The 21,957-nt window shown below is 45.5% G+C and overlaps 2 protein-coding genes across 6 annotated transcripts in view; one reads left to right on the forward strand and one right to left on the reverse strand.

Moving 5' to 3' along the window:
- The window catches only part of IKBKG (inhibitor of nuclear factor kappa B kinase regulatory subunit gamma), a 29,219-nt gene extending 21,352 nt beyond the window's left edge, over positions 1-7,867 (reverse strand). For 2 of the 3 annotated variants that reach the window (XM_083158853.1, XM_083158851.1), the window contains exons 1-2: positions 7,676-7,867; positions 6,889-6,988 (exon numbers count right to left, since the gene is read on the reverse strand). The gene's annotated coding sequence lies outside the window, so the exon portion shown is untranslated. Of the gene's footprint in view, positions 1-6,888; positions 6,989-7,615 lie in introns of all 3 variants that reach the window. The other variant, XM_083158852.1, reaches the window with a different exon arrangement.
- Positions 7,868-7,915: 48 nt separating this feature from the next.
- G6PD (glucose-6-phosphate dehydrogenase) overlaps positions 7,916-21,957 on the forward strand; it is a 29,923-nt gene continuing 15,881 nt past the window's right edge. Inside the window, exons 1-2 of one of the 3 annotated variants that reach the window (XM_083158848.1) lie at positions 7,916-8,070; positions 16,455-16,591. In XM_083158848.1, the coding sequence (XP_083014974.1) occupies positions 7,965-8,070; positions 16,455-16,591 (243 nt within the window). In that variant the 5' untranslated portion in view covers positions 7,916-7,964. Of the gene's footprint in view, positions 8,071-9,302; positions 9,491-16,454; positions 16,592-21,957 lie in introns of those variants that run through there. The other 2 variants (XM_083158850.1, XM_083158849.1) reach the window with 2 other exon arrangements.

Raw genomic sequence — 21,957 nt, forward strand, 5'->3', positions numbered from 1 at the left:
GAACCCTGCGGGGCATAGATATGGCTTAGCCAGCATTGGATTGTACACTGAAGGCAGGGCCGGCGCTACCCACTCAGCAGCTCCTGCAAAGCAGGGAGGCGCCATGCTGAAAAAGCGCTGTCTCTCTCCCTGCTCTGCTAAAGCTGCCTCAGCCCTCACTGTCACTGCCTCCTGCACGCCACCCGCAGCACCTGTCTGACAGCGGGCGGCAGTATGGAGAGGCTGAGCAGCTCCCTGCACCATGCACACACTGTCCTCCTCCTGCGACCTGCCCCCTCTTCCTCACGGACACTTGCGCTGAGGCATGTAGCGCTGACTGTGAATGCCTGGATGACATGTCATGTCCGGATCCGCCCCCTACCCATTGCTCCCTGCGCCTGTCAGCTGTCAATCAAATGACGAACAGGCAGCAGTGCCGCCTCCCCTTCCTTCCCTCTTCTCAGTGTGCTGTGACAGTGCCGCTGCCAGTCCTCAACACTCTGCCCCCTCTATCTCCTCCCCTCTTCTCCCATCTCCTCCTTCTCTCCCCTCCTTTCCCCCTCAGTCACGAGTGCTGCACATACTTTTTGTACTGCTTTCAGATCGCATCGCACACACATTGCTGCATGCCGTGCGATGCGATCTAGCCCATAACGTATGCGATTCTCGCAGCGTGTATGGGCACCTTTAGTGCCTGCAACATTTTGCGGACACAGCACTGAGATGGTATATGCATACATGTACATGCACCCGAGATCCTCCATAGGATTGCATGTTGCATACACTCCCACAATCGGGCTGCAGCTTGTTGCAATGGCAATGTGAAAGGGCGCAAAATGTATGGTTTGCAGGAAGGCGCCGGACACCCTAGCACCGGCCCTGACTGAAGGTTAAGATTCTGAATATATCTTTTGAACCTCAAATATCACATACAGAGAAAAGAAAATAGACACTGGTTAGCTGAAGCAACATAAGAGGGACAAGTCAATTTCTTCACACCATAAACATATCCTCTTTGCAATGTAATAAAACAAAGCTTATAAAATGTATTTTGCAATGAACATTAAATACATCAATTATTTTGAATATTTTTTATTACTGGACCTTGAATATCTTCTGCTTTCCTTATGATTTCTACTAATGGTTCTATTGCAAGGACAAAGATGATTGGGGTTATGGAATAAAACATGTACAGTATCTAGGTCTACAATCATATGGTCGACAGGTAAAAGGTCGACATCAAAACCGGTCGACAGGTAAAAGGTCGACATAAAAAAACAGTCGACATTATTTTTAGGGTGTCTATGACACTGTCTAGTGTACCGCGTCCCCTCGCATGGCTCGCTGCGCTCAGCACACTATTTTATTCTCCCACCACGCCCTAGTGGATGGTAGGGCATGAAATACCGCCTGTTGGCACATGTTGGCTGTAAATTTTGTAAAAAATAAATAAAAAAAATGCATGTCGACATTTTGACCATGTCGACCATTAGTGGTCGACTACATGACTGTCTACCTTGAGTCATTCTATGATCAATCCAGACACTGATTATTGGGGATAGAGGATATCCCTGCTTAGTTCCATTAAATAAGTGGAATGTCCTCGATAGGAATCCATTGCTATAGACCAGTGTTTTTCAACCAGTGTGCCGTGGCACACTAGTGTGCCTCGAGCTGTTCTCAAGTGTGCCCCCACATCTAGAGATGCCCAAACCCATTTACAGCCACCACCAGTTTAAATGTTATTTACTGGTCTCTTATTTTCATGTAAAGGGCCAATGTATTTTATTTTTGTTACCTGTGGGGACCAGTGTGATTCTTTTTAATGTGGGGGCCAATAGGTTTGTTTTTCTCCTGTGGTGGCCAATGTGTTTTGCCCTGTGGGGATCTCAGGTTGTGCCTTGGCAATTTTAAAGTCTTATTTAGTGTGCCGCAAGGTAAAAAGGTTGAAAATCACTGCTATAGACATTAGCAGTTGGGGCTGAGTAGAGACACGATAGCTAGGAGGAAATCTCCCATTATTCCAAATTTCTGGAGGACTATTTCCATATATCCCCAGTGGACCCTATCTAAGGCTTTCTCCCCATCTACTGACATTATTAATAAGGGTTCTTTATTAGCAAAATGTTCCATTATGTTAATTGCTCTATTAATATTATCTGATCCCTGTCTCCTTTTCACAAATCATACCTGCTCTGGGTTAATTAGTTTACCCCTAATTGGGTTTAATCTATTTACACTAAATGTTGCATACATTTTAATATCTGTATTTAAAAGAGCTATTGGTCTGTAATTTGTAGGTGAGGTTGGCTTTTTCCCTTCTTTACCAATAGTCACTTTTTGAGCAACTAGCATCTCACCTGGCATTTTTCCCTCTTGCATTGCATCTTTGAAAACCTGTAGTAACAGCTCCTTTTGATACGTTTTATAAAAGTTATTTATATACCCATCTTTACAACATCATTATGGTTTACAGTCAGTAAAGATAAGGACAGGGAAGCAATGGGAATTTTATCTGTGCACAAAGTCAATGGTTACACTTGTAACATAAAATAATTTTTCTACCAGACTGTTTGTATATAGTCTCTGCCTTCTTCCTACTAAACAATAAACTGGTAAGTTGATGGACTACTGACACAAATTGACCCTAATATGCAAGAATGTGCGTGTGTACAAGGGCAAAGTACATGGACCAAGTGTTTCTGGTCTGCCATCGCATTCCATGTTTCTAGAATCAGAGCATAATAAGGTGCCCATACATGTTACAATTATTGTATACAATATCGCATCTCATCCGATCTCGGTTTTGCGATGACATCAGATGAGATGAGATCTAGTACAAAAAGTACGTGCTGCACATACTTTTTGTACTAGATCTCATCTCATCTGATGTCATCGCAAAACTGAGATCGGATGAGATGCGATATTGTATACAATATTGTATACAATAATTGTAACGTGTATGGGCACCTATAGATTAAGGTCCAAATGAAACTAGGATACTATCTACAAAGTTATCCCCCAACTTCTGATCTTCTCCCACAATTCTTCTTAAAAGCCCTGGCAACCAAACTCTAGATATCATTTCTTCATCCTAGAAATAGACAATATTTACTGGGTTGCTATGGGCAACAGCACCACTTGCCTGTTTTATAGGCTTTAGTAAATCTACCCCCAGTGTGTGTGTGGTTGCGTGTGCCACTGGTAGGAAAAGACTAAAATCCACTAGGACTGGAGACTGATGTGTGTGACTGACCTTCTAGAAGATAATAGATAGAATCTGATTGGTTGCTATGGCCAACATCCCACCTTCAATAGAACTCCCATCTTAGGAAATGTACCCCTTTGAGCTTGTGTATAAAAGGGAACGCTGGAAAGTTTGAAGTCTACAGGGCAATCTTCCACCAAGTGGAGGCAACCTGACAAACGTCCTACAATTGGGAATGACATCAGGAAACTTGTGTTGATCTGAGATGCGCATAATAGAAGAAATGATGCACAGTTAGAGTCATGGTGGGAATCGAACCCATGACCTCAGCGCTGTGGGGCAGTAATGCTTACCATTACACCATCCATTCTAGAAAGGAACATTTTGCATTGTTAATTAGCGAGCCACAGTAGAAATCCATTTTTGAAAAATCATAGAGTAGCTCCACTAACGTATTAATCTTAGAGATGTGATTTCTCATTGGTACCGTTGCCCCTCCATTCTTTCTAGAATGTTCCCAAGTGCCCCTGCAACTTGCTGGAGATGTGGTTCGGATATTGGTTCTCCATTACATATTTGGTGGACATACCAGATTCTTAAGCCCTTTTGGAATAGTGTGATTTCGACCACAAGAGAAATAGTAGGCCCAGAAAGTCCAGAATTTTGATTACTGAAATTACATCCGGTTTCTCTACCCAATTATAAAAAAAACAAAAAAAAAACAAAACCTGTGTTGAAATACCTTAACAGCGCAGCCAAAGCAGTCATACCAGTCCATATGAAATCTACCTCTCCCCCTTCCCTGTCAGAATGGTTTAAGATAGGCATGTCCAAACTGTGGCCGCCCCAGCTGTTGTGCAACTACAGTTGCATCATGCCTTGAAACCATTTTGCTATTAGGGAATGCTAAAACTATGGCAAGGCATGCTGGGATATGTAGTTTCACAGCAGCTGGAGGGCCACAGTTTGGACATGCCTGGTTTAAGAAAATTGAATGGTATATGAGAATGGATGAAATGATACTATCCTCCTCAGACAAATGTCATGCTTATTCTTTGATCTGGTCTTCCTGGTTAGAGTTCTGCGACACCGATATTCATAAGCACATTGCTATAGTTACTTAGCTTCTGCTCCAAGACTCAACGCATATACATTAGATCACAGCCTGATACTGTATATATAGGTTCCCCCCCAACCACCCTTCTTTCTCCAAACTTTATTTTACTTGTTCTCCTCTCTTGTCTGTTTTACCATATGCTTTATAGAGTTCATTCTAGCACCCGCTATCTTTTAAAACCCATGCAGTTCCTGTTCCCTGCTAGGGGTGTCACTGTCTGCTGTGGTGTTTATAGCACAGGTCTGGTTTGCATATTAGTGCTGATATACAGACCACACTGTGCTAGAAGCACTACAGCAGACAGCGACATCCCAGGCAGGGAAGAGGAACTGCATGGGTTTTAAAAGATAACGGGTGCTAGAATGAACACTAGGTGTATAAAACAATCAAGACACTGGCATTCGTTTGTTAAAACACTTTTTTTTGTAAATAATTCTTGTAGAAAAAAAAAATAGAATAAAAGTAATCGGATTTAAAGACACTACTACAATAGTGGGATCTAATCATAATTTGCTTGATTTCAAATGCAAAGTTGCGTAATGCAGGAATTAAAATATGCGTATGATATCTGCAATGCTAAGTATTTAGGATTTTCCAGGTAAGTTCCTCTAGAATTCCAGGCCCAATGCCAACACTATTCTCCTGGTATTCCCCTCACTGGTGACTGTATAAGGATACCGATGTGATTAAAACGGTCAACAGCTTCCTTTTTAGTCTTCTTCCTTGTTTTTGAATAAGAGGTCAGAAGGCACACAGGAATCACCTGACCATAAGCAGCAGTTTGATTGCTTAAATGGTCACTGTTCTCAGTCACAGTTACATAGTAGTTAAAACTGAATCAAGACGTGCGTCCATGAAGTTCAACCTTCTCCTTAATTGCTTACAAGATCCTTGTGAGTCACAGCAGTAGATGCTATATTGCCATGATCGGGGCCGCTGAGAGGGGGGGGGGGGGGGGGGGGGGGGGGGAGTGGGTACTAATTACATGGGCCCAGGCTTGCTGGAGGGGCCCGGCGTAGGCCCTGGTCCGACCCCCCCTCCTGGGCAGCAGCAGCACACACCTCTACAGCATGTGCTGTGCTGACAGGAGGCTCAGCATGTGCGTCTCGTTGACAGCGTGAGAGCTCATGCTGTATGTCTGTGCTGATGCTGAGGGGGGGGGGGGGGGGGGGGGGGGGGGGGAGGGAGGAGGAGGAGGAGGAGGAGGAGGAGGAGAACGACTCAATAACAACAACCCACCTCCTCCTCCCAACCCTCCCCACCACCAACTTTAGGGTGATTTTTTTTTTAACCCCCACTAAACATTTTGGGGGCGTGACATAACCGTGGGAGGTGGTCACGCCCCCGCGATTAGGCCACGCCTCCAACAATTTACCAGGCCCGGCATAGCTCTCGGCTGCCCTGGCCATGATATTAATATAGATATATGCTGTAGTATTATAGGCCACTAAGGTAATTTGCTAAAGTTTACTTTAAACATCAAACTCAAGTCACACTTACAGACCAGGATTTAAGTTTAGCCATACTTGAGCACAGGTGATTTAATTAGTACTTCAGTTATTTTGATTTACGCATCAGCCTCATGGATATCCTTAAATCCTGGACTGACTTTAGGACCGATGTTGGGAAGGAATGTGTTAGGGTATACTAAATATGTTAAAGGATAGGTCTGAAATGTATCAGTTTTCTCTCCTGGAAATCCAAAATCACTCAGGAATTTTATATGTTGCGACTGATGCAGAATGAGGAATTTTCATTGGTTTAGTTGAAACAAAACCAAGTAAAGCTGTATCTTTATGTAGTGTTCATTCTAGCACCCACCATCTTTAAAAACCCATGCAGTTCCTTTTCCCTACCTGGGGAATTGCGGTCTGCTGTAGTGCTTCTAGCACAGTGTAGTCTGTATATCAGCACTGGTATGCAAACCAGACCTGTGCTAGAAACACCACAGCAGACAGCGACACCCCAGGCAGGGAACAGGAAATGCATGGGTTTTCAAAGATGGCGGGTGCAAGAATGAAATCTAATTATAGAATTGCCAATCTATTGATGAAACATCAGCCAGTGTAAATGAGCAATATATCTGTGAACACCGATATATCTAAAGATATATTGCCGCATCATGCTGTGTATACTGACCGCTCGTACTGCCGATGCAGGAGCCGCCGGTGATTGACAGCTCAATGGGTGGGCAGATGCAACCCACCCAGTTGTGATGTCAGTCTCGACAGATCGGGCAGATTGCAGGGAAAACACGCTGCCCAATCCGTCTGTAGATATAACTGCAGATCAGTTATTCTTCAGATATATCTTCTAGTGTGTACCTAGCATAAGAGAAAGCCAATCTAATACAAACTATAAGAGGTAATGTGTAAGGCAATAAATGATAGTAGTTTGAAGCCTACATAGAAGTAAATTATTTAATAAAACTGCACTCCACAAATGCATTTGGACATGGAAGTACATTTTAAATGTACCTCAGCAGCCCTACCACACTACAATACACCAGACAAGACAATTACAGCAGATAACATTTTTCTCATATATACAGAAGATGAAAATTAAACAGCAAACCCTTTCTTACCTAATTGGTGAATGGTTGAAGGATGCAATGTGTGGAACTCCGATGTCACAGAGCCTTCATTTCTTATAGGACTTGTAGCATTTCTCAGCATCTAGTTCAGCTAAGAAATGAGATAATGTACTATTATCTTGTTCTGATATCATCGGTATAGAGCACCAGCATATTCCATTATACTTTACAACTAGGAAAAAGATGAAAATGAGCAATGAGAGACAATAAGGCCACTATGTATACTGGAATCACTTGTCCACGTGAGACACGCTCTGGATCAGTCCGTGACACTCTCACACCCAGATGTAACGGACATTAATAACATGGCAAAATCATCCATGTAGGTTACTGCGCTATGGTATATACAGGCACTACTTAAAGTATACTACTAGAAAAACAACAACAATAGGAATGCAGGGCCAAAGTCTGGGATTTAAGACCCCCAGCAGCACTCACGTATGTGACAGGTGGATTAGGATTTTCCTGTACAAGAAAGGGAGGTTCCCAGCATGGAGACTGCTGGTATTTGTAGTACTCCACCTCCCAGGTAGCCTCAAATGGTGTGCTATGGTGTAGATTTCAGTCTAGAAAGCATAGTACACTGGGACTTGTCGTTCCACAACAGCTGGTGAACCATGTCCCACTCACTTGCCTCCCTTCCCATGGACCCTGTTATGAACTTATCACTAGGACAGAACCCAGAGTAAAGGGCACCTGCTGCCTGGCTGGTACCCACCTTCCAGCAGGAGACGGCAGTCAGCGGCTGAAACGAAAGCAACTCTGCCCCAGTACTTACCTCAGAGTGTTTTCTCTTTACCAGTTTCCGGGTTACTTCCCCCCCTCACTGCATGACGTAACCACGTCGGGGTTTTTTTTCGGGGCGTCACGTGCGGCGATGTGCAGTGAACAACAACGGAAGTGGGGCAGGCTGCAGGAAGTGGGGCATAGGGACGACAGGCACGGCGGCCTGTCCGTCATGTGAGCCGCTCTCCCGACGCCCTCTGATTGGAAGCTGTCATCCAACGCGCGCTCTCATTGGATCATGGGGGCAGGCGCGATGACGGGCCCACCGTCAGCTGCCTAAAATGCTACGCCCACCAATGACATACTGGGCTTGTGATTGGACACACGACGCAGTGTGGTGGGTGGAGCCGACCTGGTGGGCAGAAATGGGGAGCAGACCCAGTGTGGGTGAGTGAGGGGGTGGGGCTGGGACCGGCTGTCAGAGGCACACACGCTCCTCCTGTACCAGCTTCCCTTATACATATAGCGGCCGTCTGCGCTGATAAGTGCTGTGATAGTATATGTTACCATGTGCTGTGTAGCGAGATCTCTGGCCCTGGTACTACATTCCCATAATACCTAGACAAAAGACGGTACGGCATGCTGAGTCTTCTAGTTCCATAACTGTAGAGCCACAGGTTCCCCTACAAACACACTCTCTCTTTATACATCTGCCCCATTGAAATATATTTTTAGAAAAAAAAGGCACTAAAACTAGCAGAACAATAGCACATATACGCACACACAGGACATGCACTGAAGGCCGCCACCTGAAATAGGGCGACATGGCTAAGGTCGACAGGGTTGGAAGGTTGACAATGGGAAGGTCGACAGTCAAAAGGTCGACATGGGTTTTTCCCAAATGTCAACAAAGCAAAAAAATTGAAAAACTCATGTTGACCTTTTGACTATCAAACTTCCCATTGTCGACCTGATGCTTGTGTCGACCTTCCAACCCTGTCTACCTTGGGCATTTCGACCTATTTCAGGTGTGGACCTAAGCCCCGTCGGCCTTCAGTGCAAGTGCCTCTGTTGTTTGTGCATGTGTGAGAGAGAAAGTGATGTAGTTTCACTCGCTGCCAACAGATGGCAGTGTTTCTAGAGTCACACAAATGGACATACCCAGAGAGGAGAAAAAAAGTGACCACACACCAAAGATTGGTATATGTATTGCATAATACATAATGCCAACCGTTGCCTATATAGTTACCCATATTGGCCAGTGAGTATGAGGTGAGGTGTTTTATAACTGAATTCTAAATTGCAGTGTCAAAACAAAACAGCCAATGTTTACCCTGCATAGAAACAATATAACTCACTCAAATCTAACTCTTTCTGCACCTGTTACATCTGCCCACCTGCAATGCAGCATGGTTTTTACCATTTGAGAAAAAAGCAGTATGCAATCAGTTTTCAAATAACCCCCACAATCAGGGGTGGCAGCACACAGAAATGGTCTTCTGCAGGACGAATCAATCAGGCATCGGGAGTGCTGCTGGAATAGACACAAGCAGTGTGTAGGGCGAGTGATCACTCAGGTGGATGGCAGAGGGAGGAGAAGGAGGGATGCTGGAGGAGGGGGGAGGTGGCAGCAGATGTGGGCTGGGTAACAGAGCAGGGGAATGTGATGCAGTATTGGGGAGAGGGTGTGGAAATCACATCTCCAGTCGTGAGGGAAACACCATGATCCGCCTCTCACAGATCCGCCTCCATCACATATACACAGAGGTGCAGGCATCCAGACTCCAGGGGACACATAGACCCTGAGGATCGGCAGACACCTGCGTTACATCCCTCAGACTCAGACATCCTTAGTACATCCCTGTGAGTAAGCGACCCTTATATGTCAGTGTATGGATGGGGCTGAGTGAATGTGTGAAGCTGTCTTTTGTCTCTTATGAGTTTTGGAAAGGAAATGTAGTTCTGCACAAGATCTCTCAGGCCATTTTATACATAAAGACACCTAAACCACAGAGTAGGCAGGAAGGACTAACGTATTCTCCACAATCTGTGCAGCCTTTAGGGCTGAGCCTTCCACCCTCCTAGGGAAATTACAGAAGAAAACACTGATCATGTGTTCCCCTAGTACACAGCACGTGTGGGGCTACAGCACTTCTGTATGGTACTATAGTAGATTACAGCATGACTTTTTTTTTTTTTGCAGTCTCTGACATTTAAGGGGTAAACAATGGCACCTTTTTATTTTCTATGGAAGACAAATACTGGTAATACCACCTAGGTCAGGGGTGGCCAAACCTGTCCCCAAGATCTACTGAGTTCATGTGTTTCATGTAACCTGTAGATCTATAGAAGGAATGAATGCAGCATGTTTGAAAATGTGACAGTTAGTAATGACTACAGCTGTGCACCAGCTAGTTGACTTGGAAAAAGTGGACCGTTGGTAGATCTCGAGGGCCGGTTTGGCCAGCCCTGACTTAAGTAATAGGAAAGTGATCCTGATAGTGTGTACACACTGTGAGATTTGATTGCTATATGATTTCTGCTCTTCTGCAAACTCCTGTGCGATTTCTATTTGATTTTGACTTTCTGCACTTTCGATGCGATGCTGATACGATTTTGCCTTTCTGTATGCTATTTGCATGTAATTTTGACTATTTGATGTTGACTGTTATACATTTTAAATAAAAGGGTTGTTCATATAAGGGAGAGGGCTTGATGACGCAGATCGCATTGGGATCGAATCGCAAGGCATGAATCAAAAAAATTTGATTCATGCCATCTTGTCTGATTTCCACTATATAGTCTTGGCTGCACTGTCTATTTGGCTATTCAATTTGATAGGCTAAACGGGAGCACGCATCAGCATCGAATGGGGATCGATAGCTTACAAACATGTTCGATGTCTATGTGATACCGATTCGATTTTGACTATATATTCAAAATCGAAGGGTAAATCTCACCCAATGTAAACACCATATATCTGTTACACTACATATCACAGGTCATAGACCCTGTCCAGTGGGGATGCGGTCAATGTGCCGGCGGTCGGAATCCCGACGGACAAAATACCGACGCCGGATTCCCGACCACCGCAATGCCGGCACTTTGTCCCCCTATGGGAGTCCATGACACCCATAGAGAGAGAATAAAATAGTGTGCCGAGCGTAGCGAGGCACCGGGCCCCTTGAGTAGCGAGCCCGCAAGGGGGGCGATCCACGGCCCCCCCTTGTCGGCATTTCATGCCAAATCCGTCCAGTGAATATGGAAATGTTGGGATATATAAAGGTAAAAGTGCCCATACACAGGTCCGATTTGGCCTGTTTTCACCCAATTCTGATGGATCCGGCAGACGGATCGGGTGAAAAGTGGCCAAATTGAAAGTGTTGATATCCGATCAGATGCGCAGTCTCGTGCACATCAGATTGAAGCCGGAGCGTATGAGCACTGACTCTGCCACCCTCCCTGCTGCGGGGAATGGGGAACGGATGTAATACGTCACATGCAGAAGGACCGCATACGATCCTGACGCTCGAGGGGGAGCGGATATGAAAACACTGCTCCGAGAAGTCTGAGCAGTGTATGGCCACCTGTATAAGAGGGAATTAATGACAATTTGGAAGCATTGGAAAGGCAGGAGATATTGATGCTCTGTGAGGCTTTGTTAAATGAAAGAGTTACATATTGCAGGACTCTCATTAAGCCAAGGCATAAAATGCAGCCTCACATGTGATACCTCAGCAACTCACACCGGACTCCCTGGCGGATGAATCCCATTCGATATATCATATGCAAAATAACTGCATACGACGTATAGCGTGTGATCCCATTCACCGCTGCGGGATACAATGTATCCTTTTTGCAGCAGTGGCTATCTCCAGATCCAGTCTGATGTGCATGGGACGCGCATAGGATAAGAATCGTATGTACCGTAAATGTATCGATGCATTGAAATCGTGTCGAAAATGCCAAATCATATAAGTGATTGAGGACCTTAAGGAGTTCTACATCATCACTGTACTGGATATTTCTTGAAACTGCACAAACATCACAATGAAGGGTTAATTTGCTTTCCGCAGACCTAGGGTGAATTGCATTGCACTGGGGCAAGAGATTGCATAGGGATTATCTTTCAGAAACAGGGGGTTAGGCAACAGTTTGCTTTAAGGGATGTTCTGCAAACGACAGGACGCAATAGTAGTCACACAGCCTGAATGGGTTAGCACTGGTCTCTACCTGTGAGTGGGAGAGGTTCAAGCCATTTGCTGTATCATGCTGACATTGCCTAGTATTGCTGTGTGTTTTGGTTAAGCTTTTGTCAAACTCTGTGTGTGTGTGCTGTATGTACATTGGCAGTGCTACTGCCCCTTCATACAATGCAGGGGGCACACCCTGCCCATCTTGCCCAAGCATGTTTAATCTGCCAGCAACAAGCATGAACTAAAGCACTGTCTACTTAACCCCTCAATTGGTTGCAGCTGCAAGCAAACTAGTGTCATGGCTGCAGCTCCACAACGGTTTATCCGGCAAACCTGTGGCTATGCAGGTGTGGATTATTAGGTCAAGACATGGAAAAGGTCAACATGGTCTAGGTCGATATTGACCAAAGGCCAACGCAGGCAATAGGTCGACATGGAAATGGTTTACAAGTTTTTCATGATTTGTTGACAGGGACACAGTATTAGTGTACCGCGTCTACTCGCATAGCACGATGCGCTCACCATGCTGTTATGTTTTCCATCTGTGCCCACTTGAATCGCGAAGTGAGAACAAGTCGGTTTAAATAAAGATTCATGAAACCCTTTTCAAGTGTCGACCTATTGCATGTCGACTATATAGTGGATAGACAATGTCTAGGTCAACCACTAATGATCGACATTGACTAGGCCGACAACTGAAAATGTTCGACATGCCATATGTCTACATTGTCAGAAGGTCAACAGAAGCTTAAGGTTGACATAGACATGATTGACACTTGAAAGGTCGACACAAGTTTTCACAATTTTTCAACTGTCGACATGACTGTATAAGTGTACCGCACACTATTATATCCTCACTCAATGCCCACTTGTATAGTAAAGTATGAACCAAGTCTGTCTGCACCAAAAAAAAGTGAAACACTTGTGTCGACTATGCCCATGACAACCTTAAGCTTGTGTCTACTTTCTGTCAATGCCGACCTATGGTACGTCAACCATTTCCAGGTGACTAGCTAGTCACTATCGACCATTAGTGGTCGACTTAGGAACTGTTGACCTAGATGTTGCCGACCGCATACCGGACCGGATACCTGGCTATCCAGGTATTGTGAAACTACAAGTCCCAGCATGCTTTACCAGCTGATTATTGCAACTTGAATTCTCACAACAGCAGGAGAGCGACAGGTTGACCAGATCTGGTGTAAAACCTCATCATGGTCAGGATGTTCCAACCACTTGCGGTACAGCTCACCACCCATCACGATGATACTAATCACATGTGTACTTAGATACATACAGTATGTGAGTAGTAACGCAAATGGCAGCTCTACCCAGCTGCCATTTGCGATGGCTGCAGGATCCAGGACTCCTGGAATTGTGCCATGTGTGCACAGTGACGTGGCAGCTGCAGGGCATAATGGTGTCCCCATTTCCCCCCACCACACACACACACACACTTCCTTAGAGACCCAGTGTTGGGGCTTTAGTGCATTTGGAAAAGCAGGTTTTACCACCTTTCTGCTTTCCCGCCCCTTGCCATATTGTATAGTTCTATATAATGCATTGAACTGATCAGTCTCCATCCTTTCTATATTGTGTAATTGGGCAATGTCACATCTAGGTCTGGTTCAGTTTAGGAGCCGAAAATCCAACAGGTGGTGAAATCCGCCCCCTTCTATTACATAAGATGTTTTGTTTATAAACTTCATGTCTGTGTTATTTATTATACGCTCTTCTCTCTATTTCATATCTCATCAGTCTGCACAAACCTTTACTGTGAATTTATACCCTAAGGCACAGTTTTCCCATACTCCTCCATTAGTCACCTGTGCTCAAGCATAGATATCCTTAAAACCTGGACTGCAATGGAGTTTAGGCACCTCTGCACAAAGCCATCTATTTACTTAATGGTGCTAATATTGGTGTTATTGAATGCAGAAAATAAAAAAAATGGGTGTAGTTCAGTAGATGAGAATGGTTGACACTTTTTTGGCCGGTGTATTTGTATGTTTCACCATATCTAAAGCAAATTAGTGGTGTTTTGTAGCCTCGCTTCGGGCAAGGTGTCTGGCTGCGCTCAGCACAGTTACTATTCCCAGTCCTATGCTGGGTGCACACCAGGACGACTAGGGCCCGATCCCCTCAATCTTGATCCAATTCCGACCAATTGGATGTAGATTGTGTGGTGATTAGGCCCTTTTTTGTCCTGGTGTGGACCGATACCGATCCGATGCGCGGTCCCGCGGGTCGGTCGGTCGTTATTCAGATCCTACCTGCTGCAGGTAGGATCTCAATGACGACCATACAGCCGGGTGCGGGTCGTCATTGGATCGGACCCGCTCACAGTGCACATCGTGAGCGGGTCGTGCCCCCCCCGCGGACGAGACACTGACGACCCGCTCACGATGTGCATCGTGAGCGGGTCGTCGTGGTGTGTACCCTGCACTAGTCCACATGGCTGGTACATACATAGGATAGTAGAATACATACAGATGACTGGAGGCGGGATGCCGGCAGTCAGAATACCGACGCCAGCATCCACATAAAAGGAACCATGACAGGGGAAGCATGTTTACCTTCCTACTGCCCCCTCCTAGCCCTCTGTTCCTGCAGCCTAACCCTAACCTTCCTATCCACAGCCTAAACCTAAGTCCCTAAACCTAACATCCCACCACTGGCCTAATGGGCCCCATACATCAGCAATTAATTGTGACAATCCTGAGATCTGGAGATGATTGCCATAATTAATTTTAGATGTGTGGGCTCCCCTTTTGGCAATCCCAATCAAAAATTAATAGGGATCGCCAATCGATTGCTTAATCAGGTTTTTAAACATGCTTAATAATTTGGTATTATCTGCGGATCTTTTTTATATGTGTGGGCATTCCCAATTCGTCTTCTTCATCTATTTACATTATGAACAGCTGAAATGACAATCAATTGGGCAATTTCCAGATATGAAGATGCAATCTTTAGATGAAAAAATCTGCCGATCACTGAAATAAATCTGTAATGTGTGGGCAAAGTCAGATAGATTGTAGAATCCATTTATCTGGCCAAAAAATCCCTGAAATCCATTAATTGTGATTGCTGATGTATGGGGCCCATAACGCTAATCCGCCTACATACATACGATCGGAATTCCAGTGTCGTTATCTCCCTTGATGTCAGGATTCTGGTCATCTGACTTCGAGCCAGGAGTCCGGCGGTGGTAGTCTGTCTGCCAGCACCCTGAGACAGCCAGGATGTTACCACATCCCTGTGTAGTAACTATGCTATGTAACATGTTGGGGGCTCCTCGGCTCAGAAATTTCAGCTTGCGTTCCTTGATTTCTCCTGAAATACCCCATTAATAAATTGTGTGACAGGATGCTATGGTCACAGCAGTGTTTCTCAACCTCTGTCCTCAAGATTTCCTAACAGGTCATCTTTTCAGGTCTTCTGTCTATGGAAATAGGTGGAATCATTACTGAACCAGCAAAATAGATTACAGGCCAAATTCAATTAGCCACAGTTAATTCATCTGCCGGGGCTATTCGATTATAGCCTGCCTGATAGAGAAATCCACGTTCACTGCTATGATCGTAGGTGACACATAGCTGTTAACGTATAGCCCCAGGAACATATCCCAGATTCTATGGGTTAAAGCCTGCGGCTACCACCCTTTTCCTGGTGCAGTAAATTACTGCATGCAATTGAATCTCTCCAAGCTACACACTATCCAGTTATCAGACGATCAGCTGGTCCTGCCCAATAATTGGATAGTGTGTAATGTGTATACAGGAGCCAATAAATGTCTTCAAAAGCTCCTGCAACGCTCAAATCATTGGATTGAGATAGCTTGTGCTACCATAGTATATTGGTCATGATCCCATTCTAGCTTAACTCGTCTCTGATTTAATAAATCCATAGAACATGACCCATTGGTGGTATTATAGGATTGGATTGACAACCACTGCTCCAAGGAAAGCAGACATCCTCCTCTCCAGATCTGTAGTTGATTACACGGTCATGGATGGAATCCGATTGTAGCACAGTAGTTCTCAAAGTCGGTCCTCAGGACCCCACATAGTTAATTTTGTTCAGGTTGCCAGACAGGTGCCCTCATTACTGACTGACACATTTTAAAAGATCCACAGGTGGAGATAATTATTTAACTTCGTTCAGTGAGGAGACCTGTAAAACATGCACTGTGTGGAGTCCTGAGGGCCGACTTTGAGAACCTGTGCTCTAGCACCACATCCACTTAACCCATACTTGCCTACCTGACCCTCTCCATGCAGGAGAACATGCTCTGTTTCTGGACTTCCCTGGTGATGTATGATTGCCATCACCTGTGGGGAGCTAGGTAAAGGTGTTTCACCACAGGTGCTGGCAATCATATATTACCAGGGAAGTCCAGGAACAGAGCATTTTCTCTTGCATGGAGAGGGTCAGGTAGGCAAGTATGACTTAACCCCTTTAGAAGTTGTAGTAAATCTGTGTGTGTGGAGTTTCCAGTGCATTACCCCTGTGTACACCATTCTACATATGCCTGCATGTCCATGGATATATGTATGACTGATCTGATCACTAACTGCCTAGCATTCCCACCAGTGTATGGGTATATGGTGACATCTCCTCTCCCCCATGCAGAGAAGAAGATGAGTGCCTCCCAGGAACAGGTGCACCTCAGCAGGTCTGAGGTGTGCGGTATAATGAGGGAGGAGCTGTACAGTGAAGTGGATTTTCAGCGATCTCGGACCCACATATTCATTGTAGTTGGTGCTTCGGTGAGTAGCATATTTCTTTTTTACGCAGTTACGTTTTGCCAGCTATATTAAAATATCTTAGCTGAATTATAATATTGTGTGTCTTATAATGCACCATCTGTTTATTAAGCTTGTCTGTGGATATATTTATTCCTGTCACAGGCTTAGATTCGACAACACAGACTGATGCTTGTGAGTGCGGTGCAGTGTTTCCTGTCAGCCAATCAACAAACACAATCACCCATACAATCAGGTGTAGACTCAGGATGTTATACCCAACTGAATCAACACTGCATGCTATCACATTTTATTGCACTGAGAGATAATAAGTGATTACAACTAAATTAGACATGTGGGTACCTGCCAACTGCACACAGATTAAATGTTTGTAGCAGCGGTTTCTAGTGAACTGGTAACGGACATTCTTATTAATATTGTTTAATCAAGGCTCCAAAAAAAAAAGTAAGAAATCTTCACCTGGATAGGTCATGTTGCACTAGAAGGGGGGTGTTTTATAAATAAATATAGGTGTGTGTATGTATGTGTGTGTGTGTGTATATATATATGTGTATATATATATATATATATATATATATATATATATATATATATATATATTTTTTTTTTTTTTTTTATTATTATTATTATTTATTTTCTAAATCCAAAAGGACAAATCAGCACTCGGGAGACGGTGATCAATTACACATAAAATATATCTGGGGACGTTTCGGGGGTATTAGCCCCTTCCTCAGCCCAAACCATATTATCGCTTTCAACCAGGAGAATAATTAATTGCACAGGTTCTGTGGCTGACTTCAAGCCTACAATCACCTGGTTATAATCAGCCATAGAACCTGTTCAAGATGCAAATTCTCTCCCAAATTTACAGCAGCCCCTAAATCCCTTCATATATATTATTATATAAGGGTTGCCTACCTGACCCTCTCCATGAGGGAGAAAATGATTCAATCATTTGGGAACTATTTTTTGATTGTCATTTGCTCCCATACATTTCCAGGTTTTTGTTCCCACCAGATAGATTGGACAGAAAAATCTGTACGTGTGTACGCACCTTAGGTCTGACCCTTCCACAGCTCAGCGACAGAGACAGACTGATCAAGGCTGGTGCTGATGTCACAGACCCTCCCTTAATGGGCACATCTGAGTTTTTTCGGACACTCCCAGAAAATGACCAATTACCACCACCAACCGCTGACTTCCTGTCCGTCGAACTGCAAGCGGATTGCTATTCAATATTTTCATATATTTAATAATTAAAATAACAATAATATACACAACAAAAAAAATTAAATTAGCCAACTATTAGCGATTTAATAATATTCTCTTGCCACTATGACAGACCATGCACATAAAATAATTGTCATTTACAATAAACCTAGTCTCACAGAGTATATTCTCTAATAGTGATAATGGGGATTGATCAGACCTGATTGCACGGCTGGGAATTCGCAGGCCGGGCCATAATCGATGAACTGCGCATGCATGCGGCCCATAGTACGCATGTGCGAGGCCATCCTATGATAAAATCCTGCTGCATTTTTTTTTTATTGCTGTCCGTACGCTAGTTGATTACGAGGAAGCCGGCGCTTGGAGGCGGCGACCGTCCGTTTTCTGGGAGTGTCAGGGAAAACGCAGGCGTGCCCAGGAGTTTGAAGGGAAGTCCGGCTCCGATCTGCCTATTTCAATCGCACCCGCCGAGTAATTCCTGGGCTACCCACTAGCAAAATCGTTCTATGATGAGCGGCTGCGTATGGATTTGCAGCTAATCGCAGGCCTGTGATCTTTTCACAACCGTGCTCATTGCTTTGCAGGCTTGCACAGGGCAGAAGTTCTCTCTCGCTGGGCAGGGATTACCTGATCGCAGGGATCTTCAAATTAGCAGCCCAGATATCAGCTTTGAATAACCCCCAAAACATCCAGTAAAAAACATACAGGGCAGGATGTTCTAACATTCACTGCCCCACATCGCCGCTTACCGCATTCATACTAATGGCAAATGCACTAACATACGGCATTAGTGACCCAAAGGGCGGCTCTTGCTATAAGACCTGCCTTTACGACGTGGCAGCGTCCCTGGGCTTTCGATGGTATGCTGGGTGGCGATCTGTGACGGATCCCTTTGACAGCGCTGCGGAGAGAACCCATAGGCTTCTATAGGGTATCGCCAACAAAAGCTGGTGATTCTCTCCGCCTTGCTGCTCTGGTGGAGGGGCTTTAGTGCAGCAAAAAACCCCATAACTGTGTTTTTACTGCATTTTCGCTTTAGAGCATCCGGCCCACAGTATGTTGCAATGTCCGTATCTTTTGAAGCCAGAGTAATGCCCCATTACCGCTGGGTGACTGCTGCCTCTGTAATGAGCGACGGGCTTAAGCACAATCGCGCCGCACTAGTGATTTGCACTATTGTTTATAGGCAAAGCCCTGCAAACTAGCAGGAAATGCAGTGTAAGCACCGACTTTCCCTGCGGGCGATAGTGGTGCGTGGGACTGCGCATCGCCATCACTGCTGGGCATACACACCAAGCGATCCCTGCTCCTTTTTGCGGGGCTGAAATCGTCCCCTGTGTATACCCCTTGATACTATATACATACAATTTTTATTTAAAAGTATTAAATGTTTTGGTATAGATAAGAATGTTATATTCGATATTAAATATACTATTTATTCATTCTATTTGCACTCTCTTTTATTGCTAGACTGGGATATGCTATCTCCTGTGCATTAGAGCGCAGCACTCTGATTGGATCAGAGTGCCTGTAGGTTTGGGCGCCTTTCTCCATTGCTCCCTGATTAGTAAAAGCTGCTGGGACTCTAGGACACGTATAAGACCAGCAAGAACCTGCATTCATGGCATGCCCACAAGATACACACACACAGCGCTGCTTAGTGGTTGTGTCACCTTGTGTGTGCACATTGTGTTACCCAATACAGGAAGGCCAGTCCTTGCTTCATTTCACTTTAGCAACTTAGTAAGTAGCCACACACAACATCCGGTGCACATTACCAGTGATAGGCAGGGCGGTGTGTGTAATAATGCTGCACTAGTCTTAAGGCCTGTCCGATGGATGGGCGAAAGTTTGTGTACAGTGAAAATGTCTTTCATGTAGTGGACACTTATAGGCCTGTAACCCCTTCGGTGGTATGGCTGGAAATTCCTCAGACTGAGCTGCACTGCAGGAGCGGGCTCTCATAAGAAATTTCCGGGCATGCCACTGTAAAGAAAGGGTGCGCCAGTGGTGCCTCCAGCGGTGAATCACTGGCGTGCCACCCCCCCTCCCTGCCACTGATTTCCCCCCTCCCCGCTCGGGGAGAATCCGGGCCGCTTGGGGAGGGTAAGCCATTCCTGTGTTCAGGCGTCTAAAAAGAGGAATGCCCAAACGGCTGAGTGCTTCTGAGCCCCCCAAGCGGCCCCAAACTTCTCTATACAGCCGAAGCTGGCAGCAGTCCCAGGGAGCAGGGGCTGCTGCAGAAGGCAGTGACTGCCCCTTCTGTAGTGAGTATTTCTGTGGCAGGACAGACCTGCCCTGGTAGGTTTGTCCTGCCCCAGGAAAACCCACCACTCAAGGGGTTAAGGGTCCACTGAAGGGAGTCTGTTTATTGTGTTGTATTCAGTGCCGTCAAAGGGGGAAGCGTGTACCCCTGCAATATTTTTTTTGTTTTTGTTTACAGGGGCATGGCAACGCTCCCTCCCATTTGCCATGCCTCTCCCCTTGACCCCGTTTCCTTTTTTACCAGGGCCCGGCGGCGCTCTCAGCGGCCCTGGTTGTATTTTCCCACCCCTCCCGTGGCCTGGCTCTGCTTCCCACCCTTCCCGTGGCCTGGCTCTGCTTCCCACCCTTCCCGTGGCCTGGCTCTGCTTCCCACCCTTCCCGTGGCCTGGCTCTGCTTCCCACCCTTCCCGTGGCCTGGCTCTGCTTCCCACCCTTCCCGTGGCCTGGCTCTGCTTCCCACCCTTCCCGTGGCCTGGCTCTGCTTCCCACCCTTCCCGTGGCCTGGCTCTGCTTCCCACCCTTCCCGTGGCCTGGCTCTGCTTCCCACCCTTCCCGTGGCCTGGCTCCGCTTCCCTCCCCTCCCGTGGCCAGGCTCCGCTTCCCTCCCCTCCGGTGGCCCGACTCTGCTTCCCCGAAAAGGTGCTTCTTATTTCGGAAGGGTGCCTAGGGGAAGAGCATTTCCAATCCATCTGTTGCTGTATTTTGGGAACCTGCCTCTCCCCTATTAGTACTCCCCTATTAGATTTTAGGCTAAAATAGCTGCCAGTGTGTCGTATTTCTCTCTGTTCTATCTATCTTACAGCCCCTTCTGCGCCTACACCATAACCTTCCCTGCACATAGATTGTGTTACACAGTGGTTTCAGGATTTAGGGAATTATTGGTGCTTTAAAAGAAGGTACACAGACTAGGCTTTCCTTCTGGCAGTTATGAGCAATCCATGTCAGACGTTAGTAATGTGTGATAACAATACAACCCCTACAGTCAATGCACATTGTTATTGTCATTTATACAGAATGCTTGTACCAAGTTTTGTATCCATGATACAAACCCTCTCCAGCCTCCCATTATGTGTAGGCTATTGTACAATGGGATGAGGTCTTTCAGCACACCCCACCCTTCCCAGTAACAGCACACACAGCTGGAAACGCTGTTCTGGTAACGTGCCTGGCTCCCAGCACATTCATCATCAGTTACTCAGCAGATTACCCTGATTATGTGGTGCCAGGCTTGTAAGCAGACACACCTTCTGTATACAGCTCCTTGTCCTTGGCACTGCGGTCTCATGTCTCTGCCCACGTATACAAGAGTCCATTCCTAATCGCACCCTTCACTTGGTGTAAATCTGGTCATGTATGGACATTGTGTAAACAGAATGGACGATGTAATGGTTAGCATCATCAGGAGGGCATGGGTCGATTCCCAGCATAGCCATAATTGTGTGCAGTTTGTATATTCTCCCCGTGCTTGTGTGGGTTTCCTCCGGGTGCTCCGGTTTCCTCCCACAATCCAAAAATATACTGATAGGCTAATTGGCTCCCAACAAAAAGTAACCCTGGAATGAATGTGTGTGCGTGTACATGTGGTAGGGAATCTAGATTGTAAGCTCCACTGGGGCAGAGACTGATGTCAATGTTCAAAAATTCTCTGCGTTGTGAAATATGTGTGCGCTATATAAATACCTGGTAATAAAAATGAATACATCTGTTGACCATGTTTAATACACAACTGTGTACCAGCGTTACCTGTGCACCTGTGTCCTGCTGCTAGCCAGCTCCCTGGTTAACTCTCCACCTTTGATTCTCTTCAAAGTTATTAGCATCCCAAGCATTCCATCTGAAGACGTCTGTGCTTGGTTCAGGATATCCTCAGCAGA

The sequence above is a fragment of the Crinia signifera genome, chromosome 9 (assembly GCF_055691185.1).
Source record: "Crinia signifera chromosome 9, ASM5569118v1, whole genome shotgun sequence".
NCBI lineage: Eukaryota > Metazoa > Chordata > Amphibia > Anura > Myobatrachidae > Crinia > Crinia signifera.